The 24753-nt window shown below is 43.5% G+C and overlaps 1 protein-coding gene across 1 annotated transcript in view; it reads right to left on the bottom strand.

Annotated features, from left to right (window-relative positions):
* Positions 1-732: 732 nt before the first annotated feature.
* The window catches only part of LOC123240855 (carcinoembryonic antigen-related cell adhesion molecule 5-like), a 53860-nt gene continuing 29839 nt past the window's right edge, over positions 733-24753 (bottom strand). The window contains exons 5-16 of the mRNA XM_044668568.1: positions 23393-23536; positions 18904-19260; positions 14858-15139; positions 10624-10902; positions 9581-9859; positions 7558-7833; positions 6792-6894; positions 5813-5889; positions 5434-5495; positions 4956-4982; positions 2226-2300; positions 733-984 (exon numbers count right to left, since the gene is read on the bottom strand). Of these exons, the coding sequence (XP_044524503.1) occupies positions 931-984; positions 2226-2300; positions 4956-4982; positions 5434-5495; positions 5813-5889; positions 6792-6894; positions 7558-7833; positions 9581-9859; positions 10624-10902; positions 14858-15139; positions 18904-19260; positions 23393-23536 (2015 nt within the window). The 3' untranslated portion in view covers positions 733-930. The remainder of the gene's footprint in view (positions 985-2225; positions 2301-4955; positions 4983-5433; positions 5496-5812; positions 5890-6791; positions 6895-7557; positions 7834-9580; positions 9860-10623; positions 10903-14857; positions 15140-18903; positions 19261-23392; positions 23537-24753) is intronic.

Here is a 24753-nt window from a genome sequence, read left to right on the forward strand (position 1 = left end):
GTGGTAGTGGTGGTTACTAAGTATATAATTAAAAATTTTTTTAATAAAAAAAAAGGAAGAATGAGATCTAAAATGCAGTTCTTATGATCCCCAAGTGCAGTATTCTTCTCTATATTGCATGGTATCTTTCTAGGAAGGTTAAAAAAAAAAAAAGATAAATCCTAAGGGGCAGCCAGGTGACTCAGGGAATAAAGATCCAGGCCTGGAGATGGGAGGACATCTGGTATTAGCCTTTTTGGGGCCTCTTTAAATCTGGCCTCATATACTTTTCTATATGTGTGCCCCTGGGCAAGTCATTTAATCCCAATTGCCTAGCCCTTATCACTCTTCTGCCCTAGAACCCATTCTTAGTATTCTAAGACAAAAGGGAAGGATTTTAAAAAGAAGAAAAGAAATGAAACCGACAAAAATATGAAAAAATCAAGAAGTGCAGGAAGATGAAATGGATGACTATAGTAATGTAAATGGAAAGAACAAAAAAAGATCAAAGCTGAACTATGCAATTGTGACCCAGCTTGGCCCCATGAAGAAATGACTAATTTCTGGCTCCCTTCTTTATAGAGGCAAGTGGCTGGGATGACTGTGAAATGCTGCATATATTATGGAAAAGGAAGTGGAGAAGGAAGAACAAGGAGAGGGGAAAGGAGAAAGAAAAGGAAGAAGCCTGGAAATTAATAATAACAATGACAACAACCACCAAAATAGTAATAGACCTTTATTTGGTGGTTTAGAGTGACAAAGTGCTTGAGGTAAATTTTTCCCTTCATATGCTCATGGAAACCCTAGAAGATAACATAATAGTGTCTTTATTTCAGAGAAGAAAATGAGATCCAGAGAGAGGAGACAGCCTGCCAAGTAGCATGCAGTGGTAAATGGTGGCATTGGGGGCTCCATACCAGGTCTTCTGAATCCAAGTTGGAAAAAAAAAGACTAAGTGTCTGGTTTGATGATGACATACACATCAGTATATGGTTTAGCCAATTTCTATTCAACAAAAAAAAAAGGGGGTGTTACTACACACTCACATATGCATGTGCACACATACACCTGTTAGTCACCCTTGGTGAGAAAGGCAACGAGAAGCACTTATGCATGCATGCAGGTCGAGTTGCTCCATGGTTTGACCCCCAATCTCTCTCTCTTTACCCCTTACCAGGTCCCTAGAAATACAAAAGCTGCTTTACAGAAGTCGCACAGAGGCTACATAACCTCAGTCATAGATATATAGAATAATAAACTGAAACGGGGTGGGGGATGAGTCTTAGAACAGAAAATATCATAGTTGAGAGGAGTCTTAGAACAGGGAATACAAAAGCCTAGAGGACACTTAGAACAGGGAATGTCAGAACTGGAAGAACAAAGAATGTCGGAGATAGGAGGACCCTTAGAATAGAGGAAGTCAAAGCTGTGAAGGCCCATAAAATAAAAAGAATAAGAGCTGGAAGGTCATTAGAACAGAGAATGTCAGAGCTAGAAGAGGTTTTATAAAAGGGAATGTAAAAGCTGGGAGAGCTCTTAAAACAGAGAAAGCAATAACTGAAGAGGGCTTTAGAACAAGGAATGTGAGAGCTAGGAGGGATCTTAGAATGTCAGAATAAGAGACCTTAGAACATGGAACAGAAGGACCTTAGAGCAGAGGACATAGACTAACAAAAATGGAAGGAACTTAGAACATTGAAGAACATAGAACATGGAAGGTAGAGTTCTAAAGGACCTTATGATATAGAATATGAAAGTTAGATGGGATCTTAGATATAGAATAATGTGGGAATGTTAGAGCCAGAAGCATCCTTAAGAGAATACCTAACCCTGATCCTCCTCCTCCCCTCTACAGAATGCCTATCCAGCTAGTATTTGAACATTGTTGGGGACAAGGAACTCCCTACCTCCCAAGGGAACCCAACCCATTGTCTTTTAAAAGATGGCTCTGGTGCCTCTGCTAAGTCTTCTCTTCTTCAGGCTTGATATCCCCAATTCCTCCAGGCCATCCTTTCCAGCCCCTTCCCCTGCCTGGTTGCCCTCTTTGACATATGCTCCAGCATGTCAGATATGTGTACAACTGGACACAAGCTTTTGGATAGGGTCCAACTAGGACAGAGGATTTTCGCAGCAACGGCTCTTGATTTGAACACCACCCTTTGGCTCCCCTGGCAAGATCATCAAGGGATACCAAGGATAGTGTTCTTCCAGCAGCTTCAAAGACTTAGTTCTCCCTACCCAGGTACCTCATACACTGACTCTTCTTTAGGCAGTGGGTTCCTGGGAAGTGGAAAGTGATTATTTCTGCCAGGTAGTTCTTTCTGTACAATAAAGAAGAAAAGTGAGGCAATGAATCAAAGAGATAATTTGTCTTAGAATTAAGACTATCTTGGAATTCTGGGAACTCAGATACATACTCAGAATCTTAAATTCATCAATTTTAACATTATGGACCTTTAGCATCACAGCTTTTTAGAATAATGTAATGTTTTAGAATTACAGAATGCTCAAATCTTAGAACCAGAAATTCTTATTTGAGTCCCTGAGTAGAATTTCAAGCTCTGAGCACTCTTCAAGACCACTGCGCCCTATACTTTACAGGGGAAGCAATTAATAGCCAACGAGGAAAACAAACATACCCAAGTTCACCCAGCCAGCCCAGCAGGATGGCGATTAGAGCCCAATTCTCCTGACCCAAGGTTCTCCCCACTGCCCAAACCTGTCTCTCATATCCAGTTTCCCAAATGGCCCAGGAAGAATCTGTGGTGTGTGTTCACCCAGCCCAGCAGCAGGCTACCCATGTCTTCATTCTCCCTCAGACTGACACCTTTGCTAAAGTCATAACAGTGAGAGCAGACAGCTGTTCTCCAGGGCTTTAGAGGTGATAACGTAATTTTTTTAAACCCTCACCTTCCATCTTGGAGTCAATACTGTGTATTGGCTCCAAGGTAGAAGCTTGGTAAGAGCTGGGCAAAGGGGATTAAGAGACTTGCCCAGGGTCACACAGCTAGGAAATGTCTGAGGCCAGATTTGAACCCAGGGCATTGCATCTTTAGGCCTGGCTCTCAATCCACTGAGCCACCCAGCTGCCCCCCCTTTTTTTTTTGATAAAGTAATTTTAAGGCACATGGGGTTGCAACCTTAGTCCTATAAATGAGGAAAGATTAGGAACCTGCCCAGGGTCATACAGTTAAGAAGTGTCTGTGATGGACTCTGAGCCCCATCTCCTGACTTTGAGTCTGCAAGCATTTATTTAGTATCTGCTGTATGCCAGGCACCGTGCTCAGTGCTGGGGATACAAAGACAAAAACAGTTCCTGCCCTCAAGGAGCTCCCAATTTAATGTAGGAGACAAGTGGAAGCAACTGTAGAGAGGACAAATTGGAGATAATTGACAGAGAGAAGGCACCAGAATTAAGGAAGACCAGAAAAGACTGCTTGAAGATGATAGAAACTTCATAGATAGATAGATGAGTGGAAACTTGAAGGGAAAGGCAGGGAAACTAGAAGATAAAAATGACCATCATTCCAGACATTGGAGGACAAAAGCTCAGAGGCAAGAGATGGAGGGTTGGGTGAGAAGAATAACAAGGCCAGTAACTTCTCTTCCCCTTCCTCTTGACTGGCTTTCATTCTACCCATCCTTCAAGGCCCAGCTGAAGTCTACTCTCTCACAGAACAGTCCTCGGGAAAGCTCTTTGTTAATCACAAAGCCCAGCTGAAAGTCCAGCTCATGGGGCACCTAGATGGCTCAGTGGAGAGATAGCCAAGTCCAAAGACGGGAGGTTCTGGTTTCAAATTTAACCTCAGATACTTCCTAGTTGTGTGACCCTGAGCAAGTCACATAACCCCCATTGCCTGGCCCTTATTGCCATTCTGTCTTGGAAATGATACTTACTATTGATTCTAAGACAGAAGGTAAGGATTTAAAAAGAAAAAGTCCAGCTCATGTGATTTTCAAGATTAGCTTAGCTCTCTAAGAAAGCACACCAAAGCCCTAGGTGCCACCAAGATCCTTCATGGAGTTGAGGTAAGTCCAGGGCTCCTAGGTTTGAGACCACCAAACCCAGATGGACTAATGTCATCTTGGGCAAGTCACTTCCCCCTGTGAGCCCAGGCTTCCTCTTTTAGCCAAGCTCCCATTTCCCTGGCACCTTATGATTTAGAAGGCATTTTCTCTGCAGGAGATGGAGTGCTGGACTTTGATTCCTGAAGACCCTTAGGGTTCCTGCCCTCAAAAAGCTCCCGTTCTAATGGGAGCTAAATGTTAGCTGTTATTATTAATGAGATAATAATAGAGATACCTTACATGTGTTTTCCACACATGACCTGCGCATAACAACTCCAGAAAGGCAGTTCTTTAGGTATTATCATTCAATTAACCAATCAACAAGCATTTATCAAGTGCAAACTATAATCCAAGCACTAAGGATACAAAGACAAATTAGGATCCCCATTTTACAGATGAGGAAACTGAGGTTAAGAGAATTTAAAAGAAGTGCCTTTGGTCAGGCAGCTAGAAAGTATAAGAGATGGGACCTAGACCATTGTGAACTTCAGAAGAAAAGAAGGGGATCCTGGAGTTGGGGGTGAGGGTTAGAGAAAGAGGCCCAACAGGGAGGGAACTATGTCTGCCAGAGGAAGATGGCTAGGCCATGGACTGACTTTGAATGCCGACTCTACTACAAGGACAGCCATGAAGTCCATGGACAAGTCACTTAACCTCCATGGACTTCAACTGGGAAATAAAGAAGTTGGGCTGGGAGTTTGGGGGGGTCTCCAATGTTCCTTCCAGCTTGTCATTCTTCGATGTATGAGATTCATTCCATCTTATTCATCATGGAATTTCATCTGTCCTCCCCCTCCCATCCCTAGCATTTCTAAACCTTCCGTCCACATAGATAAAAGGAGAGAGGAATGGAGGCTTAGGGAACCTCCTTTAGACACCTTCAAAAACCCACCTCCCTCTGAACATACCTGATAGACAGGGTTGTCCTGGGGGCCCTGGGGAGACAAATTGAAATTGTTCATGTCAGGGGTTGGGGATAGCACTGTGTATAAGTGTACCCAAAGTCCTCATTCAGGCCAAATTCTAAACCCTCCAATCCTGGCCCCGTGCATCAGAGAAAGTCAAGGTTTGGGACTAGGGACAGCAGTGTATCTCCCAGAGGTAAATCACAAAGGAGAGCAGACCCCAATAGAGTAAAGGAATGACTAAAGAAAGGAATCCAACTAAAAGGAGCTGAGAATCTGCCACAAGGAGAGGCCCAAGCCTTGGATTGGGAAGGGGTTGGCTTCATGTCCCACAGAGAGAGGGGAAGAATCCCAAATCAGGAGGTGGAAAATATCAGGCATTGGAGGACAACCAAGAGACGGAGAAAGAGCAGAAGGATGGATGTCTGCAGATTTTCCACCTCTGTAGATGAGAAAAGGGGCCCCAGGATGCTTTTCCCACCTTTGGAAACGAAGGAAGAAACACAGGAACTCTTGGTATAGCTATGTCAGGTATCTCATAATCTGGAAAGAAAGAAATCCAATATATCTAGAGGCAGAAACAGGCCCTGGAGATACCCACTGATAGTCCCACATTAGGAAGTGTCCCTAAAGATCATCTTGTTCAGCCTCCTCATTCAGGGAAACTGAGGTCCAGAGGAGCAAAGGAACTTGCCCATAGTTCATACTAAATAAGTTAACAGTGACACCAGGATTCAAAAACAGCATGATTCTCATGCCTGGGTTCTTAATATAACTTTCTTTGGAAGGGAAGGACAGGAGTTTTATTTCATTTGGGGGCAAGGGTGGTCCTGAACTGTTCCATCAGTGGTTTCGCTTACCATGATTGGGCTCCGGAGGAGAGTCTTCTACTTTCCTGGGAGGAGGGTCTACTTTCCTGGGAGGAGGGTCTTCTTTCCTGAAATAGAGGATGATGATGCTGATGTTGTTGTTGTTGTTCCTGCCCCCTTCTGGAAAACTGAATGCTTCATCTCCAGGACTAGGAAGTATATAAATGGGATCCAGACCTTCTAACTAACCCCAAGATGGAGAGATAGCAGGAATATTAGCAGAGTAATCCCCCTCTGTCTTTGAAATCTTCCCTGTCCTTTAAGGCCAACTAGAATACTACCTCTTCCCTGGAGCCCTCTGAGACTCACCCAGAATTTGGCCATTGCAGTTCCCTAATGACCCTCAAATGACATTCTAGACAGGCTTCTCACTCCATTCTTTGCATACATAGGCCAGAATTTATTATTTCTCTCTCTGACTATGACTGTGGTCTTCTCCTCCAGCCTGGCTTCCAAGGGCCTCACGGTGTGGTCAAGAGAGAACAATAGCCTGGTTTGGAATCCTGGTTGGGTGACTTCCCCCTGTTTGAGCTTCACCCATAAAATGGAAGAGAATAAAATCTATTTTACCTCCCTCAGAGTGCACACTACCTATTCCAATGGAGAAAAGTTTTTGAGGACCCCAAAGAACAAGAGCAGCAGAAGCTATTACCATTCACAGTCTCTCCCAAAACTCCTGGGGCCACAGGACTGAGAAATGAACCTCAGACATCCTTGACATCTTGGGATCATCTCTTTAGAATAAGAAGGAAATTTTGAGGTCACATAATCCGGACCCCTACTTTTACAGAGAAAGCAAATCAGGCACAGGGTGATTAAAGGATTTGCACAAAGTCACAAAGAGCAAGAATTTGAATCCAGGACCGGACCAGCCTCTTTTCACTGACCCTCCCTGCCTTGGAAGAGAGCACAGGAAATGTTGACTGACTAACCAATGAGGCCTTCCTCCCATTCCAAAAGGTACCTGTACCTTTTCCTGATGACCAGGAAATAAATCAGTCCTATGAGAAGGGCAACAAAAGCCAGAACTCCAATCACAATGCCAGCAATTTCTCCAGCAGACAGTGAGGAATCTGAAATATGCAGGGGAAAAAGATTCAGATTTGTAGCCCAGTGCCATAAGCAGGCAACAGGGATTCGAGAGCATTCCTTTGGGGGTGTTGTGGGCCCAGCACATCCCCAGTAGGTGGGAGAAGCCCACATACATGTTGGGGAAGGAGTCAGGGACATCCCAAGGGTGATTTGGCAAGCCTATGGGGATGGAGGCAAGGCAGGAGAACAAAAGTCATGTCCTAGGATGAGCACCCAAGGATATATTTGGGGGGATCTGAGGGATCCAGAGATATTTCTGGGGCAGTGAGAGGTCCAGAGATATTCTGAGGCAGATGTGACACCCAGACCTTTTCCGAAAGCATATGGGCACAGAATCATCTCTTGAGAATGGAGTACCACTCCTCCCTCTGGGGAGCAAGGAAGGGATACTGATGAATTAGATCACATACTGTACCCCTGAAGTCAGCATTGCACAGTTACCCCCCCCCAAAGCACAGGAGTCCAGGGCAATTGCCCCAATTTGTCATGACTTCTGACTTATAGCTTCACGTAGAGACCCCCTCCTATCTCCGCGTTCCCAGTCCATGAGCAGGAAGTGAGAGGTCCCTGAAATCTTTATCTCCCCATGACCCAAGGAACGTAGAAAGAGGGCTCCGTTCAGGGGCACAAGCCCAGGGACTCACCAACCACCTTGATGGTGACTGTGGCTGAGCGGGACAGTTGGGTCAAGTTGTTCCATGCCTCGCATGTGTAAGTTCCCTGATGACTCCAGGTTATGGGCCATAGAGTGAGCTGATATCCATCCATCTCAAATGAGTTGGAGCCTTTGAAGGACCAACGATACTGGGCTGGTGGCCAAGAATGTGCCTTACATTGTAATATCACCATAGAGTCAAGCTTGGTCTCCATGCTGTTGACTACGTTTGACCCAGCTGTGATATTAAGAGAGTCAGGTCCATCTGCAAGGACAGGAGGGAAACAAGAACAAAAGGCTGCAGGGGCAGTTGGGGCAGCCCAGGAGAAAGAATGCTAGATTGGGAGTTAGCAAACCCAGGATTCAAGTCTTGGATGTACTCCTCCCTTCTTTTCAGGAGTCATTTTCCTCAATTAAAATTAAGTGTTGGACAAGATGATCTCCAAGGTTCTTTCCAACTCTAACATTTTATGATTCTGTGGTCTCTGGTCTAATCTATTAGAAGTGGGAGGTAGGAAATGGGGATGAGACCTAGGAAAGCATTGCACTCAGAGTCAGGCAACACCTGAATTCAAATTCTGTCTCACTTACCCTGGCTAAATCACTTGATCTCCCTGAGCCTCAGTTTCCTTAACTATAAAATGGGAATAAGAGAACTCCTAGGGTTGCAGTGATATTCAGCTGAAGAGCATACATAAGGTGTTTTGCAAACCTTAAAATGCTATCTAAGTTCTAACCATTATTGTTATTATATTTGTGTGGTGTTAGACAGGACCCTTAGAGTCTTTGGGCCTCAAATTCCTTATCTATAAAAAGGACTTGGACTAGATAGCCTCTAAATTATTCCCTTCCAGCTCAAAACCTAGGATCTCTTCTCACCCAACCCTACCTTGAATTGAATATAAGATCCTTAAGAGCAAGAAAGCTTTCATTTTTCTCTTTGTAACTTCAGCCTCCAGCATCATGCCTAGGATACACATTTGTTGGCCAAAATGCCCTTATCTTTTGACCCAGAAATCCCACTGGTAGGCATACAGTCCAAGGAGGTCAATGATAAAAAGAAACACCAAAATATTTTCAGCAGCAGTTTGTAGTAGAAGGAAAGAAATGGAAACAAAGGAGATGTCTATATAAGCTAAAGAAAGTGTGATCTATGAATGGGATAAAATCCTACTGTGCCTTAAGAATGTGACTTTAAAAAAATATGAGAAGACTTCTCTAAACTGATGCAAAGAGAAGAAAGGAGAGCTGGGGAATCCATGTGTACACTGACAAGCACAGAATGAATGGAAAGAATGACATTTCCAATAACAGGAAAACTGAATGACCAAGCCTGGCCAATACACAAAAACCTCCTTTTTGCCAAAGGTAGGCACAGTGGATGCAGAACATTGCCTAGAATTTCAGATTTCACTGATATATTGGTTAGTTTTTCTAAACAGCCTTTTAAATCTTTTTTTGTTTTATGTTCCTTTTCATAAAAGATGACCTTCTGATGGGGAAAGAGAGAGGAAGGATAGAATGAGAAAGGAACAAAAGTTGAAGGTAAGATAGGAAGTAGACTTGTGGTTTCATTGATGTAGGGGAGTTTTCTACGAGGAACCTCTTTTTTCCAATGCAAGCCAGTACCTTCTCTTTCACTTACAATCTTAGGGAGTCACCTCAAGGACAAAAAAGGTTAAAGATTTGCCATGTGTTGTGTAGCCAGTACAAAATTCAAATAAAGATATCCATTTTAAAAAAAAAACAAAACCTTACCTTCCACCTTAGAATCAATACTATGTATTATTGGTTCTAAGGCAGAAGAAAGGTCAGGGCTAGGCAATGAGGATTAAGGGATTTGTCCAGGGTCATAGAGCTAGGAATTATGGTCAGATTTGAACCTAGGACCTCCCATCTCTAGACCTGACTCTCAATTCACTGAGTCACCCAGCTGTTCCCTAAAGATATCCATTTTTGAGACATCAGTAATAAATACTTTCTGGATAAAAGAATGGGACAGGATCACTTACAGTACACAGTCAAAGTTATTGGGTCACTGCTGGAGGTGCTGATCAAATTCTGAGTGATGCATTGATATTGCCCAGCATCCTCCCTCCGAGCCTGGGTTATGGTCAGCGTTCGGTTCCCCTGAGACAGCACCAGCCGGTCACTCAGTAGAAGGTTCTGATTGTCCAAAAGCCACTGAACCTCGATCTCAGTATCCGGAGTTACACAGGTAAAGTTTACCGCACCCTTGTCTTCCACAACGAATTCATCACTGATCAAAAGATTTGGTTTGGTCACCTTCTCTAGAAAAATAAGAGACAATGCCTCTGAGGTTCCAGGTTCTCTTCCTGGAGCTTGGGCTCAGGGACCTTCAAGATCATCTGATCCAGCCCCTCTCGTTCCATAGAGGAGGAAACTAAGATCTGGAACCATGAAGTGACATATCAAGGTTGTATAGAGAATTAAGAGTAGAGCCAAGGCTCCATCTTGGGTCCTTGGAATCCAAGCTCAATGGTTTGTGCCTGACATGTTCACTTGGTTTTGTTCCTTCTCCCTGTAGCCACCCAAACAAGACTCATTTTCTACCTCTCTGATTGATCCAGGAAAAGGAAACCAGGAATTTCCTCCCTGAGGTAAGTGGGTGAAATGTCCCCAAGCAAGCAAAGATCTGGGGTTAAGGGCAAAAAGTCCAAGTCTGGGTTCAGGTCCTGGTTTCACAAGTAGCTAGCAATGTGGCCTTGGAGAGTCTCCTTTCTCTTCGGGACCCATTCTCCTGATCTTTAAAATGAGATGATGACCTCCAATCTCCCCTTAGAACATAGGTTCTAAGCTCTGACATTCCATGATCTAAGGGTCCTCCCAACTCTGAAATTTTCTATCCTGGGGACCCTCCCATCTCTGACATTCTCTGTTCTAGATTTGTTCCCAGCTCTGGCATCCCCTAACCTAAGGCCTCTCCCAGTTCTTACATTCCCTGCTCTTCCATTCCACTCTGACTTCTGTGACTCCACTTCTGAGGAAATAAGAACGGACCTGGGGAGGTCCAGCAGCACCTTATAGGACTCACCAAACACCCTGACAATGACAGATGCTGAGCTGGACCTTGAAGTCACTCTGTTTTCCACTGAACACCTGTAACTTCCTTCATGAATACTGGAGACATTTGAGATGAAATAATTGGTCCCATAACCCAACTGGGAAGATTCATTGAAAAACCAGGTATAGTTGGGGTCAGGATTGGACTCAGCCAGACACTGCAATGTGAGGTTGGAGCTGATTTCCACTGCAATGTTGTCAACCCAAACAGATCCATTGTTGGACACAATCATGACTTGGTCTGGTCCATCTACAAAAAAAGCCAACAGAATGTCAGGGCTCCTCCTTCTCTTGCTAGACCCTTTCAACATGGCTATTGTGAAAGGACTTGTCCAGCCTCGACCCTCTTCTGTCTTCCTCTTCGTGATTCGCTGTGTTGATCTTGTCCCTTCCCAGGGCTTTAATGATCACACCTTTGTGGAGCCATTGAAATCTAAATGCCCTGATTCAGGGCTTGGTCACACACTCTAGAAAGAGAGGAGACAACGCCTTTGAGGTTCCAGGTTCTCCCTCTGGAAGAGCCCACATTTCCAGTTGTCTGCTAGACAGACACACATGGATGGCATAGGGGAGAGCAGAATCAAGGGCTCAGAATCAAGGAAATCTTTTCTCAGTCCCCCACCATAAGGGACAGGATTCCTTCCCCTTTCCTATTGCTCACAACACTTGGTGAACCCTTCTTTCTTCTCTACTATTCTCCCTCTCTCACTTGATTTGTGTGTGTGTGTGTGTGTGTGTGTGTGTGTGTGTGTGTGTGTGTGTGTGCATATCCATCTCTTTCCTCACATTTAACTGCAAACTCCCCAAATACAGGATTTGTGTCATAACTATCTGTGCATCCTTGCCCCCAGAGAAGAGTCTGAATGTAGTAAATGCTTAACAGATGCGTGTTAACGTAAGCCAAATAGAATATATTTGAATTTAATAGATCTGAATTAAAATTACTTAAATATAATGAAATGAATGTAAAAAATTCAATTTAAATAAAATAAGTGAAATGGAATTCACTGATTCTTTGTGATCCCATTTGAGGTTTTCTTGGCAAAGATACTGTAGTGGTTTGCCATTTCCTTCTCCAGCTCATTTGATAGATGAGGAAACTGAGGCAAATATGATGAAAAAAAAACTTGCCCAGCTAGGAGGTACCTGTGAACAGATTTGAAATCAGATGAGTCTTCCTGATTCCAGGCCATAGTATTGTATGCATCATGATGCCACATAGCTGCCCTAGCACACAAGAGGAGCTTAAGAAAAGCCTGTTTCCTTTCTGCCTTAGTATATGTGCTCTTTGAGGGCAGGGCTTATTGGCTCATTCTTTGTGCCCCCAGCTCTCAGCACACTGCGCAGAACACTGATGGCAAACCTATGGCACATGTGACAAAGATGCCATGCAAAGTGCTCTCTGTGGGTATATGTACCCCCCCCCCTGCCACCCACCCCACCCCAGGATTTTGTTACTAGAAAGGCAGAGAGACTCGGACAGAGCTACTCCCTTCCCCCCTTCCCCCTCTCCACCATACCTGATGACATTTTTTTCATATCACCTTCCCCTCTGCTCAACAGCCCAATGGGAGCTCATGGGGGGGGGGCGTATAAGGTGGGTGGCTCATAGGAGGCAGAGTAGGAGGGGAGCAGAGCGTTCAGGTCACTCCTTCCACCTTTTTATACTCACTAAAGACATTCCTCACTTCACCCTTCCATCTGCCCAGCAGCCCAGTGGGAATGCTTTCCCCCCACCACCCCCTGTGTGGGGTAGGGAGGAGTGGAGGGCACCTGGCACTTGGGTGGGGCACAACATGCAATCTCTAAAAGGTTCACCATCACTGCCCTCATAGTAAATGCTCAATGATCAATGCTGAAAGGTCAAATCGAATTGAATGACAATTTATCAAATGGAAAGGAATCAAATATTGATATAAATTGAATTGAAAACCATTTAATAAATAGACTTGAAATGTATTTAGCTGAACTGAACTGATTGAATTGAATTGTTTAGGTGAAGAGAATTGAAATGAGTTGCACTACCTTGAAATGAAATTAATTTGGCTCTCATTGAAAATAACAGAATGGAATTAGAGTACTGAAATATATCTAACTGAATTGAAGTAACTGGTTAAAAGAATACCAAAGAAGACTAATATTAATTGAATTGAATTGAATTGAAATAAAATTAATTTAAACTATTTGAATTTAATTTGAATTAATAGAAATAAACAGGACTGAATTGGTCAAAATGAATCTAGTTAGATTATTACCATTACTATTGTTGTTGTCGTCATCATCATCATCATCATGTTGATGATGATGATGATGATGATGATGATGATGATGATGATGATGATGATGATGCTTGTCCCTTACTGGCCTCAGTCACACCCTTGTCCATGTAAGTTTCCAGAGCAGAGGACAATTGGTATCTAAGCTTGCTTGGCTAAATGGACATAATTCTTTCCCATTACTTTGAGCCTGCTCAGGTCCAGGTATCTTCTTCCTCCCCACAGGGGCCTTGCCCAGCCAAGTCCACTACCTGTTGTTTTCTATGCCAAGGGGCACAGGATTCCTGTCCCAGAATCCCAGAAGGTTTATCACCTCCCTCATTCCAGATACCCACACAAGGGCAGGATTCAAACTTGGATCTACTGACTCCAGAACGAATGTGCTCCTTTAATGAAATCACTGGTCATGGAACCAGATAACCCAGGCTTGGCCAGCTCATGCTCATGGGCTTTGGGCCCCTGTTTCCTTTTCCACAAAATAGCAGGGCTGCAATTAACCCCCAAGGTTGTGCATCACTTGGAGTTTTCCCATGGAAAGGAATTACAAAGCAAGGTTTATCTAAGCAACAATTATTAGCAGAACTTTGAACACTAGAGAGTCAACCTTCCAGCCTTTAATTCTTAAGAAGTTTTTGCCTCCTTGCCTCTTTCTTCCCATCACTCCTAGGCTTAGATTCTGGGAATAAGCAGTCATTGGAATCTCTTGTATCATAGTGGGAGGAAGGGTTAGAGTCCACTGAGTCTTCACCCTTTAGAGAAAAGGAAACTGAGGCCCACAGAGATTTGGAGACTTGTTCAAGGTCACAAAATGTGATAGTTGGACTCTCTGATCCCTAAAGTCCTTCCCACTCTAATCTAATCTATGTCAAGTCGACAATGATTTTTTAAGCACCTACCAGGTTCTAGATACTGGGCTAAGTGCTAGGGATAGAAAGAGACAGGCTACAAGGAAAAAGACAAAGAGAATCATCCACGGTCTAATGGGTAGTCTAATGGGCAGAAGGAGACGACATGCAAGCAGCTAGCTGGCATTGATGTTGTTGTTTAGTCATTTTTCTTTTCTTTTTTTTTTTAACCCCTTACTTTCTGTCTTAGAATCAATGTTGCATATTAGCTCCAAAGTAGAAGAGTGGTAAGGGCTAGGCAATGGGGGTTAAGTCACTGGCCCAGGGCCATGTTCAGTTGTTTTTGAGTTTCAGTCGTGACCCCATTTGGGGTGTTCTTGATAAAGATCCCAGAGTGGTTGGCCATTTCTTTCTCCAGCTCATTTTATAGGAGTCTGAGATCAACAGGGATACGTGACTCGTCCATGGTCATGCAGCTATGAAGTGTCTGAGGCTAGATTTGAACTCAGGAAGGTGAGCCTTCCTGCCTCCAGGCCTGGCACTCTTCTCTGCTGCACCCCCTACTTGCCCTGGATGCACAGAAGATATTTGCAGGATAACCGGGAGATAATCCCTGAAGAAAGGCACTGACACTAATGAAATCAGGAGAAGTCTCCTTGCAGAATTTTTAGGGGTACGATAGCACACCAGCATTTGGGCAAGTGGGGGGGGGGATCGGGGAGGGAAGGATTCTAAGTGGCAGAAGGGAGAGCATTCCACGCAGGGGAGAAAACTCATACAAGACACAGAGATGGACACTGAAGGCCAAGTTTGGGGAACAGCAGGGTCATCTTGGGATGCAAGAAGGGGGAGAAATTTATAAGAAGCCTGAGAAAGTAAGTGCTTCCTAGAACCCATTTAACTTCTCTAAAGCACCAGTTATGTGCCAGGCACCGTGTTGGGGCCACCTCAACCCTGAATAAGAATCTCTCATGCCTAACGTGTCAGCCCTCTGATGGGCACCTCACTACCTACTCGGCTCATGCCGCTAAGGGAGGATGCGAGGTACACGCTAGGGTCCTAGGAGGGGAGGGCAAGCACTCACAGTAGACCAACAGGTAGGCGCTGTCACTGCTCTGGGCGCCCACCAGATTCCAGACTTCACACTGGTAATAGCCGGTGTCCCTTCTGGTGACATTGTCAAAGGTGAGGGTTCTGTTATCCGAAGACAGAGACAGGTGCGGGCCGAGCGGGAGGTGTGTGTTATTCAGGAACCACTGGATGTTGACACCCACGTCCTGGGAGACGCACGAGAACCTCCCCGGGGTCTGGAACTCAACGACGTCGCTTCTACCCTCCCAGAAGATGGTGGGTTTGGATGGCATCTCTGGAACAAAAGAGAGGGAGAGAGGCTGAGGGCACACATGCGGTCCACATCGCCAGACAGTCCGTACACATTTATTAAGCTCCTACTGTGTGCGAGGCACCACCGTGCTAAGCACAGAGGATTAAAAGAAAGTCCCTCCCCTCGCGGAGCTCGCAGGCTCCTAGGAAGACAGAACGCTCACATCTATGGAGAATCCTGTCCCAGGGAAGGCACTGGAATGGAGGGGTGCTGGGAAAGGCTTCCTGTACAAGGCTGGGCTTTGTCTGGGACTTGGAAGACACCTCTTGGAAGGATTTGTGAGCTGCCACAGGATCACGAGACCCTAAAGCTAAGATCTAGGAAGGACCTTAGAGGGCATCTGGACCGACCCCATTATTTTACAGAAGAGGAAACTGAGGCCGGAGTAGATGAGTGGCCTGCCCAATGGCTCACACAAGAAGAGCTCCAGGAAAGAGAATTGCAGGTGCAGAAACTGAGGCCAAAAGAGGTTCTGGCCAGACCACAGGGTTTAGAGAAGAGTGGGAAACTGAGGCTAAGACAGATGAGTCTACAGCATCACAGAAGGAGGCCATGGACTCATCTACTTTGCACTCAAATGATCAGGAAGGATTCTCTGACCTGGTGCCTAAATGTGCCTCTCTACCTCTTCCCCTCACTGCTCCTGGTTTTTCTCTCTGGGCCAAGCAGATCAAGGCTCATTCTCTCCTGTTTGTTCCTTCCATTGCCAAGGCTGTCGTGGTTTAGTCATTTTTAGTCATGTCGGACTCTTTGTGACCCTATTTGGGGTTTTCTTGGCAGAGATCCCTGAGCGGTGTGCCATTTTCTTCTCCAGCTCATTTTACAGATGAGGAAACTGAGGCCAACAAGGCTAAGTGACTTGCCCAGGGTCACACAGCTTGTAAATGTCTGAGATCAGACTTGAACTCTGGAAGGCAAGGCTTCCTGACTCCTGGTGTAGCCTTCTGTGCACCACAGTGCCATCTAGCTCAGACTCAATGTGCCCAATTTCTTTAGCCAATCCTCATGTGGATTTATTTTTTTTTAACCCTCACCTTCCATCCTGGAGTCAATACTGTGTATTGGCTCCAAGGCAGAAGAGCAGTAAAGGCTAGGCAATGGGAGTCAAGTGACTTGCCCAGGGTCACACAGCTAGGAAGTGTCTGCGGTCAGATTTGAACCCAGGAACTCCCATCTCTAGGCCTGACTCTCAACCCACTGAGCCACACAGCTGCCCCCCTCATGTGGATTGAGAGTGGAGAGGAGGTCTTGGATAATTTAACTCCCTCACTTCAAAGGAAACTGAGGTCTAGAGTGGTTAGGAGCAAAGGCAAAAGATTTAAATGAGTAATATAGAATTTTCTTAGCACTTTAGAATTTGAAAAGGGCTTTACAAATGTGATTTCATTTGATCTTTAGGACAATGCTAGGAGGTGGATGCTATTATGACCTCCGGTTTTATAGATAGGAAAATTGAAGCAGATCGTGGTTAAATGACTTGCCAGGGTCACACAACTAGGAGGTACCTGAGGCTGGATTTTAATTCAGGTCTTCCTATCTCTAGGAGCAGTGCTCTATCCACTGTACCACCAGCTGCCCCAAAAGATAGGAGAGGAAAAAAAGGACCTCACATGGGTCACAAAGAATTACACATAATTGAAAGGACTAAGCAACAACAAAATATTCATTTATGAGGGGAGACCAGCATTAGAGAACATTAGAAAAATCAATATGGACTCAAACCAGGGGTTCTCAATCTTTTACATCAATAGAGCCCTTGGACAGTCTGTTGAAGCCTGAAGATCCCTTCTTAGAATCATGTTTTTAAATGCACAAAAGGAAATACATAGAATTACAAAAGAAACCAATTCGACTAAAGTGTAGTTTCCAAAATATTTTTAAATTATTGAATGGACTCCAAGTTATGAACTCCTAGAGAAAGATGCTGTTTTTCTTTTAAAAACAAACAAACAAATGGGGGCAGCTGGGTAGTTCAGTGGATTAAGAGTCAGGCCTAGAGACGGGAGGTCCTAGGTTCAAGTCCAGCCTCAGACACTTCCCAGCTGTGTGACCCTGGGCAAGTCACTTGACCCCCATTGCCCACCCTTACCATTCTTCTACCAAGGAGCCAATACACAGACGTTAAGGGTTTAAAAACAAACAAACAAGCAAACAAGGATAACATTCATGGGTGATTATGATGAACAGAAACTTCTTTGTCTTGTGTCTTCATTCTGTACTGAAGTGTGTGTGTGTGTGTATTATATTATATAATATAGTTATATGATATATTATACATATGTAATATATATATATATATGAATGATGGTGATGGCTAAGATCATGCATGGCATCTACAAGTGATTCCTGGTGGATATTCTTAATTTTTTAAAAATAACTGCTGAAAATATCTAAATATCTTCTTATAGAGAAATTGGAAATTCTGAAAATAGTGGACCATCTCTTTTTACTTTATTTATTTATTTATTTTTATTAAAGCCCCTACCTTCTGTTTTAGAATCAATACTGTATATTGGTTCTAAGGCAGAAGAGTGGTAAGGGCTAGGCAATGGGGGTGAGGTGACTTGCCCAGGGTCAAACAGCTGGAAAGTGTTGGAGGCTAGATTTGAACCTAGGACCTCCAGTCTCTACACCTGGCTCTCATTCCAGTGAGCCACCCAGCTGCCCCCACCATCTCTTTTTAAATGGAGGTTTTTAAATTCCTTTATATTTTTATTTTGTTATCAACTATTTTTTTTTACTCACGACAATAATTAATTCTTCTGTCAGTGACTTTACAATGTGTCACTGACTCCCAAGAATATTTTTTTAAATACAGTTAGGTTCTTATTGGTGTAAATCACAAATCCCCTCAAAGTGGCCTATGTATTTGAATCTGCACTGTTTGGAACTTAATTTGTTCATGGGTTCCAGCTCCATGGTGATACACCATGGAAATTAGAATAATGCAACAACTAGAGGCGAGAATTGTATTCATTTTTAGTGCTGGAAATTTAGGCAGACATCAGAGAGGACAAGATCCCAGTTCTGTCACTCACTGTGTGACTCTAGACAAATGGTTGGACCATCCCTGGGTCTCAGTTTCCTCAGCTGTAAAATGAAAGGGAAACTGATTCAATAACCCCTAAGTTCCCTTCCAGGTAGTCAGGAGCAGTCAGAATTTGAACTCTGGTCTTCTGGTTTCAAGTCCTAGCATTTTAACACAGTGAGTCATCATCAGAGTCTTCCTGGTCACCACCAAGATTCTTTCCTTTAATCATTTGGCCTGTGAAACTCCAGTTACCTGGCCGAGGTCCTGAAAGTCACGAAATAGACTTCCTTGGCAAAGGAGAGCTTTAGGCCCCCACGTTGTGGCCTTGACTCTAAGCATCCCGAGACCCCCCACCACCTCGTACTTCCCTACTTCTCCCATCCTCCTCCCAAGAGTTGGGGGCTTTGGAGGATGGGGCACATCCCTCCCCCCCTTCTCTGCCCCACTCCTTTTTTCCTCCAGGGCAGGCTCACAGCTCCCCTGCGCCACTTCTCTGAATCTGGTCACCACATCAGGGACCACGGACAGAACTTAGTGACTTACCTCCCCTTCTTCTAGGATTGGGATTTTGACTCCAATATCCTGACTCTGAGCATTTGTCCTCTCTCTGAGAGCAAGTAAACCTCCGAGGGATAGAAATAGGTGTGAAGAAAGAAGGATTTCCCCCTACCCAAAAAGCCCTGACCACGGACTCCAGCTCCAGAGCGGCTCTCACCGAACACTCGAAAACTTCCTGTGGCTGACATCAGTCCACTCCCTCTGCTGTGCACGAGGACGCTGTAGTTTCCAGAGTCAGTCAAGCTGACGCCATTGATGATGAGGGATCCATTGGGTTGGAGGCTCTCCCGAAGGGTAAACGCAAGGCCTGTGGTCACCGTCCCTGTGTCCGCACTATAGGACAGGACGGCGTCCAAAAAGTCCAGTCCTTGATACCAGGTCAGGGTCGAAAAACTTCCCTCCTGGAGGCCATGGAGGGAGAGAAGGACATTCTCACCCACGACAGCAATGGATGGTTGGGAAACGATGGTGAGCTGGGCGGCACCTTGAGAGCTCCACGAGGTAAGGAGAGAGGCTGGGAGAGGGGAACGAGACCAAGACATCAATGAGACTCACGGATCAAGGAGAGGGACGCATCATGGACCTACCCTGGGAGCTTCCTTGGATTCAGAAGCCAGAAGGAGCCAAGGAGGACGTCGCCTCTTGGAGATACACAAACAGAATCAGTAGGTCGCAGAACATCGGATGCTATTGCTGGATGATACCTTCAAGCATAGAACACCAAATTTTGGTCTTAGAAAAAAATGGAAAGATCATTTATCACAAGCCCCTTGTTTTATAATAGGAGAAACTCGGACCCAGACAGAGAGGAACTGGTTTGTCCAAAGTCACATTCTTGGAGAGAAAGAAGAGAACCCAGTAGGAGTGAAGGTGAGGAAAGGCTCTGAAGGGCTAATCTTGGGATCCAGCCAGCATTTCAGGAACTCTTCCTCATCACCTAGACTCAGTGGACATCTGGTAATCAACCAGCTAACATGTGTTAGGGCCACACATCCTACTGCCCTCCTCTGGGGCTGCATTAGGGGGCCCAGAGATAATGATGGACCCCAGAGGATCTACTCTAGGAGCCCAAGTTCTGCCAGTCCCAGCTGAGCTAGAGAAACTTCCTGTATGGACCCCACAATGGCTGGTGTGCTCATCCTCTGAGAACCAGGCTGGCTGAATTGAGGGGTGAGGGGACAGTTCAGCATCAGAACATTAAGCAGTATAGTATACAAATTTCAGTCCCACCTTGGCCACTCTTTCCCCATAATCTTAGTCTTTCTATCTGTAAAAAGGGGATAATAACATTTGAACTATTTATCCCTATTTGGATAAGTGTGAGAATTAAAATTAATATCCAAATACTTCAAGTATTATATTTTTATAAGGATTTATTAACTAATAACTTGAAGAAAAATAAACAAGCTAGGGTAAAAGGGAGCTCACCCAGCCACGCACACAGGAAAAGAGAGAGCGAGAGGCGGGGTTACCCACAACCATATACATAACACGAACACACAACGTGGTGGAAAGATATAAAAGAATTTGGGGGAATACTAAAGGAATTCTGGGGAACAGAGTCCTGGGGCACAACATTTTTCTAATTATACAGAAGAAATCTACACTCAACAAGACCTACCCTTGGAGTGAAGGAGAATGAAAAAAACAAGCATTTACTAAATGCTTATTATGTGCCAGACTCTGGATTTGAATCAAGCCTTTCTAACTCTAGGCCTGGTACTCTGTGCACTGGGGCACCCCCCAGCTGTCTTTGAATGTAGAGTATTGGGGAGATCCATCTGAATTTGAAGAAGGCTGAGAATCCATCAAGGCAATTCAAGAACCCGGAAAAACAAAAAGGATAATCTGCACCCTTTGCTTTGGCTTACATACATCCAGGACAGACTCTTATAGCTGGTTAGATAAGGAAGAGAATTGAAATATTTCTCCATCTAGAGAAAACTGAGCTTGGGACCCAGGAAGGAAGGTTAATCATCGCCTCCACACACTCATTCCCATATCTACATCAGCTTTTTTTTTCCTCCTGTCCCTTCACCTAACTACATCCAGGAAGAGGTACAAACTCCAGAATGTTCAAACAGAGGCAGAATTTCTCATTTTTAAGTATTTCTCTCATAATTTCAAAAGATAGAAGAGTTAATTTTATAGTCAAATCTTCATGATTTTTTAAAGGATTCTTATATCAAATATAAGGTTTAGGGAAAGGTAGGAACAAGCAAGTGGTATATAAAAAACTGAAATTCTTAGAAGTTTTAAGTTTGGAAAACCAAATTTAAGAGATTGTATATACTAAATTGTGTTGTCTTGTTACTAGCAGATTTGGGCAGATTTTAATCAGGATTCCAAATCACTTTGAACCAGAGAAAGAAAGTCCCCTTCAGAGACTGAAACCATTTCCAGGATACTCAAGAGAAGATATCTGGGGACCAGACAATTATATGAGACACCTGGGACTCAAAATATGCTGATTAAATGTCGGGAATATGTTCCTGGGATACATGTAAACTTGACGTGTATTAGTATTGATGATAATTATTTATTGCTTTGGCCTTTTGTGGGAAGCCAATAAGAGAATAGATAAAAATCTGAGACCCCTCTTTTGACACCTCTTATGAGCCATACCTTTTCTTATTGGAAAAACATTATAGACTTATTGAAAAACTCTGGGTCCTTAGCAGACCAGCAACTACTGAGTTAAAAATTTCTCTCCTTGATAATTAAGAAGCCTGAACTCTAAAAAATAGAGTCAAGGCTGGACACAGACAAAGATAGAGATAAGACTGAAGCCAGACTATCTGACCAGGTGCAGATCTGTAAATCAAGGCAGAACGCAATTAGTAAACATCTCCATGAAATATATTTCTGCTCCCAGAATTAACCCCTACTAATTGGTGGTTGGAATTTGGCCCTTGTCCTTGTACCTATATCTCTACTTTTTAGACTTTAATGGATTGTATATGATTTGTAACTCCTTCACAGTTGTGACTCTTTCTTTGTGTTCTTCGTTTGAAACCAGTATAAAATAAAGTCCAAACCCCATAGCGTCAGATCAACATGGGCTAACCACTAGTCTGGTTGTTCTCATTTTCTTTTTCCTGTCTTAACAATCTGATGCCACAAAACGCCACTCAGAACCCCTACCATATAGAGCTTTGGTTTCCTGCTGTTTATGTTGAAGTTTTCTTGATTTCTTTGGGGACATATAAATGTCTCTTCTCAAAATCATTATATTATGAGCCTTTTAAGTAGTTTTGATCTGTTACCTGTCATGTAATTCTGTTTATGATTATGAAAAAGGCCTTTAGATTTGCTTACAGGATAGGTGATCCATGGGAGGAGGGGGAATTTCCCTAAATCAAAAGAAATTGTAAATTGTACAGGATTAAAAGGATTAGGACACCTAGTGGTTAATTGTGGGAATTAAGTGAACCCCATTGATTCCATCTTGTGACTCCATACTGGAAGTTAGTTTCATTCCCTTTCTATTTAATTATGAGCCTAGTCAAAATTCTGTCCTGAGAGAAAATTGACTTAATTGTGAGAATTAGGAGAAAACTTGATCATATTTTTTGAACCCAGCCCTATGGTGCTGGGAAATTGGACCATCCATACCTGTTGTTTAGAGCCCCTTAACCAAGGACCTGGGTTATATTAATCAGAAACAGTCAGATTCTAAGATTGAGGTAAGAAAAGAGTTTTCTCATAACTGTACATCTCAAGCAACCCTTATAAGTTATCTGAAAATTTGTCAATCCATTATTATTTCCATGTTCTTCTGATTGTTTACAGATACTTAGGGAGGGCTCTTTTCCTGAATTCAGAGAATTAAATCTATTCACTTTCTCACTCCCTCATGACATGGAAAATCCCTAATCTCTCCTCCAATTAGAAATCAGATTACCTAATGTGTTATTTACTTTTAAATAATGAGTCTTGTTTTTCATTGTTTGAAGTGTACAAAAAGTCTGTCTCCTCCTGTATTCAGAATCGGTACCTAAACTGAGGGAGGGGCTTGGTCTCAATTTGTTAGGCAATTGGCATCCATTGCTTGATATATTGATATGCTCAGAAGATCAAATCTTTGTTTCCTCAGTCATTTCATCTTTTGCTGGTTACAGGATCAGAATATGGAATGTTATAGAAAGAATCGTAGAATTGAAATCATAAACATTAAATTCAAAGAATCTGGCAATCTTTTATCATAATGTCAGAATTTTAGAGGTGGAAATTCCTTAAGCAAACAACTAATTCAATTTTAAATTAATTAAAATATAAATTTAAATTTAAAACATATAATATTTATATTATGCTTAAAATATAGTAAAACAAATTATTATAAAATTTGGAATATGGAAAATATAATAAAGTAAAAGGAAATGGAGGCCCAAAGAAGGACCTAACTGACTCAGAGCTGCACATTTATTTGTCTTAATGTCAGAATCAGGAGTAGGATCCATTTCTCCTGACCTACAGACCGGGGCTCTTTCTTTTGCCCTTCAAGCAATCATTTCCACTTCTCCCCCAGTCAGCTTTCTTATAGTAGGACCATTCACCAGGAGACAAAATCTAATTCTTTCTTTTTTCATTTCTCATTAAGACTGATGATGCCCCCATCTCTCACTTTCCCAAGCTCCGTCTCTCACCTGTGAGAAGAAACCTTTTCCAAGGGCTGAAGCCTCTGTGGGGAATATCCATGAGTTCTGACACCAAGTTCTGCCCCACCTGGATCTCTTGGAGTATCTGTTTAATGATGGACAAAGACGTGGAGGCTGGTCCCGACACCAGCCCTAATAAGTTCCCTGTCCCGATTCACCAGGAAGCACCTCCCAGCTTTTATTCTTTCTCTTTCTCTGAAGGACTAAGATAGCTTCACCTCTACCTCTAGGTTCATTTCTTTTCCTTCTTTAAGAGTTTTATGGTCTTGGACTTTGGTTCTGGTCTTGTTTCTGGACTCACCGGGGTTTCTTGCTTTGAGTCACCAAGTTCTTCCCATAGCCTTCCCCTCTCAAATCCCATTGGACATACCCCGAGGCAGGGAGGGGTTCAGAGTTGTAGCAAGAGAGTTTTGGAGAGGTGAAACCAACTGAATTCCCTTGTGAGCTTCCCTTAGATGGAAAAGTAGACGTTTGGGCCATGGGCCAAGTAGATATAAGTTAATAATTCGCTTCCCCAAACAATAATGAATAACGAGAACTTTCTAATGGGTTTATAATGGGCGTGCCTTCGATCTGCCCAACACAGCCCCTTCCTGACATCTCAGCCTGACTGGTGCCTGCCCACTGGAGAGGAAAGAAGTGAGATTGGTCACCCGCTGTCCAGGTAATGCCTCCTCTGGGGCCACTCCCCCACATTCACTAGCACTCCTACTTATCCACTGGATCTTCAGAAGATGACAGTCTTGGGTTCTAGGGACAGCCCTGGGTCCTATGCTACTAACACTATACTTCTTGATCCCTTTCTGGTATGCTTACCATTAACAATCGACTTTTAGAAAATCGGCTAAATTATCCTTAGCTTTTAGCAAAGGCTTGTGCTAAGATGGTATATAGTCACAGAAATTGTGCTCATGCACCCACAAATGCACACAAAATATGTGAGAATAATGGGCACAAACTCAGCCTAGGATGGTAATGAGACATACGTGTGGGATACAAGCAGGAGTGTACTGGCAAAGTACGAGCAACTTTTAACAACCAACTTTGAAGACTTTGAAGTTTAATCTGCATTATTAATATTTTTGTCATTGTGTTTGTAAGTCTAAACAATCAATGAAATGATCGAGCAAGTTCTAATTTAGAGCATTCACCAATTTTTCAGGTATAAATGTTCATGCTAAAATTTTAATAATTGCTTCTCCAAAGCCAATTCAAGCTGACTCCTGGATTCTCTTGGGTGTAAGTGCGGTAAAGAGTGATTCACAACTGCGAGTGTTTCAGGGTCTTGAAGTCCTTTCTCTTTTCATGGAGTCCACACACGATTCCCCTTGGGTGTAATGCCTCTAGTA

Source organism: Gracilinanus agilis, chromosome 3, assembly GCF_016433145.1.
Source record: "Gracilinanus agilis isolate LMUSP501 chromosome 3, AgileGrace, whole genome shotgun sequence".
In the NCBI taxonomy this organism is placed as follows: Eukaryota; Metazoa; Chordata; class Mammalia; order Didelphimorphia; family Didelphidae; genus Gracilinanus; species Gracilinanus agilis.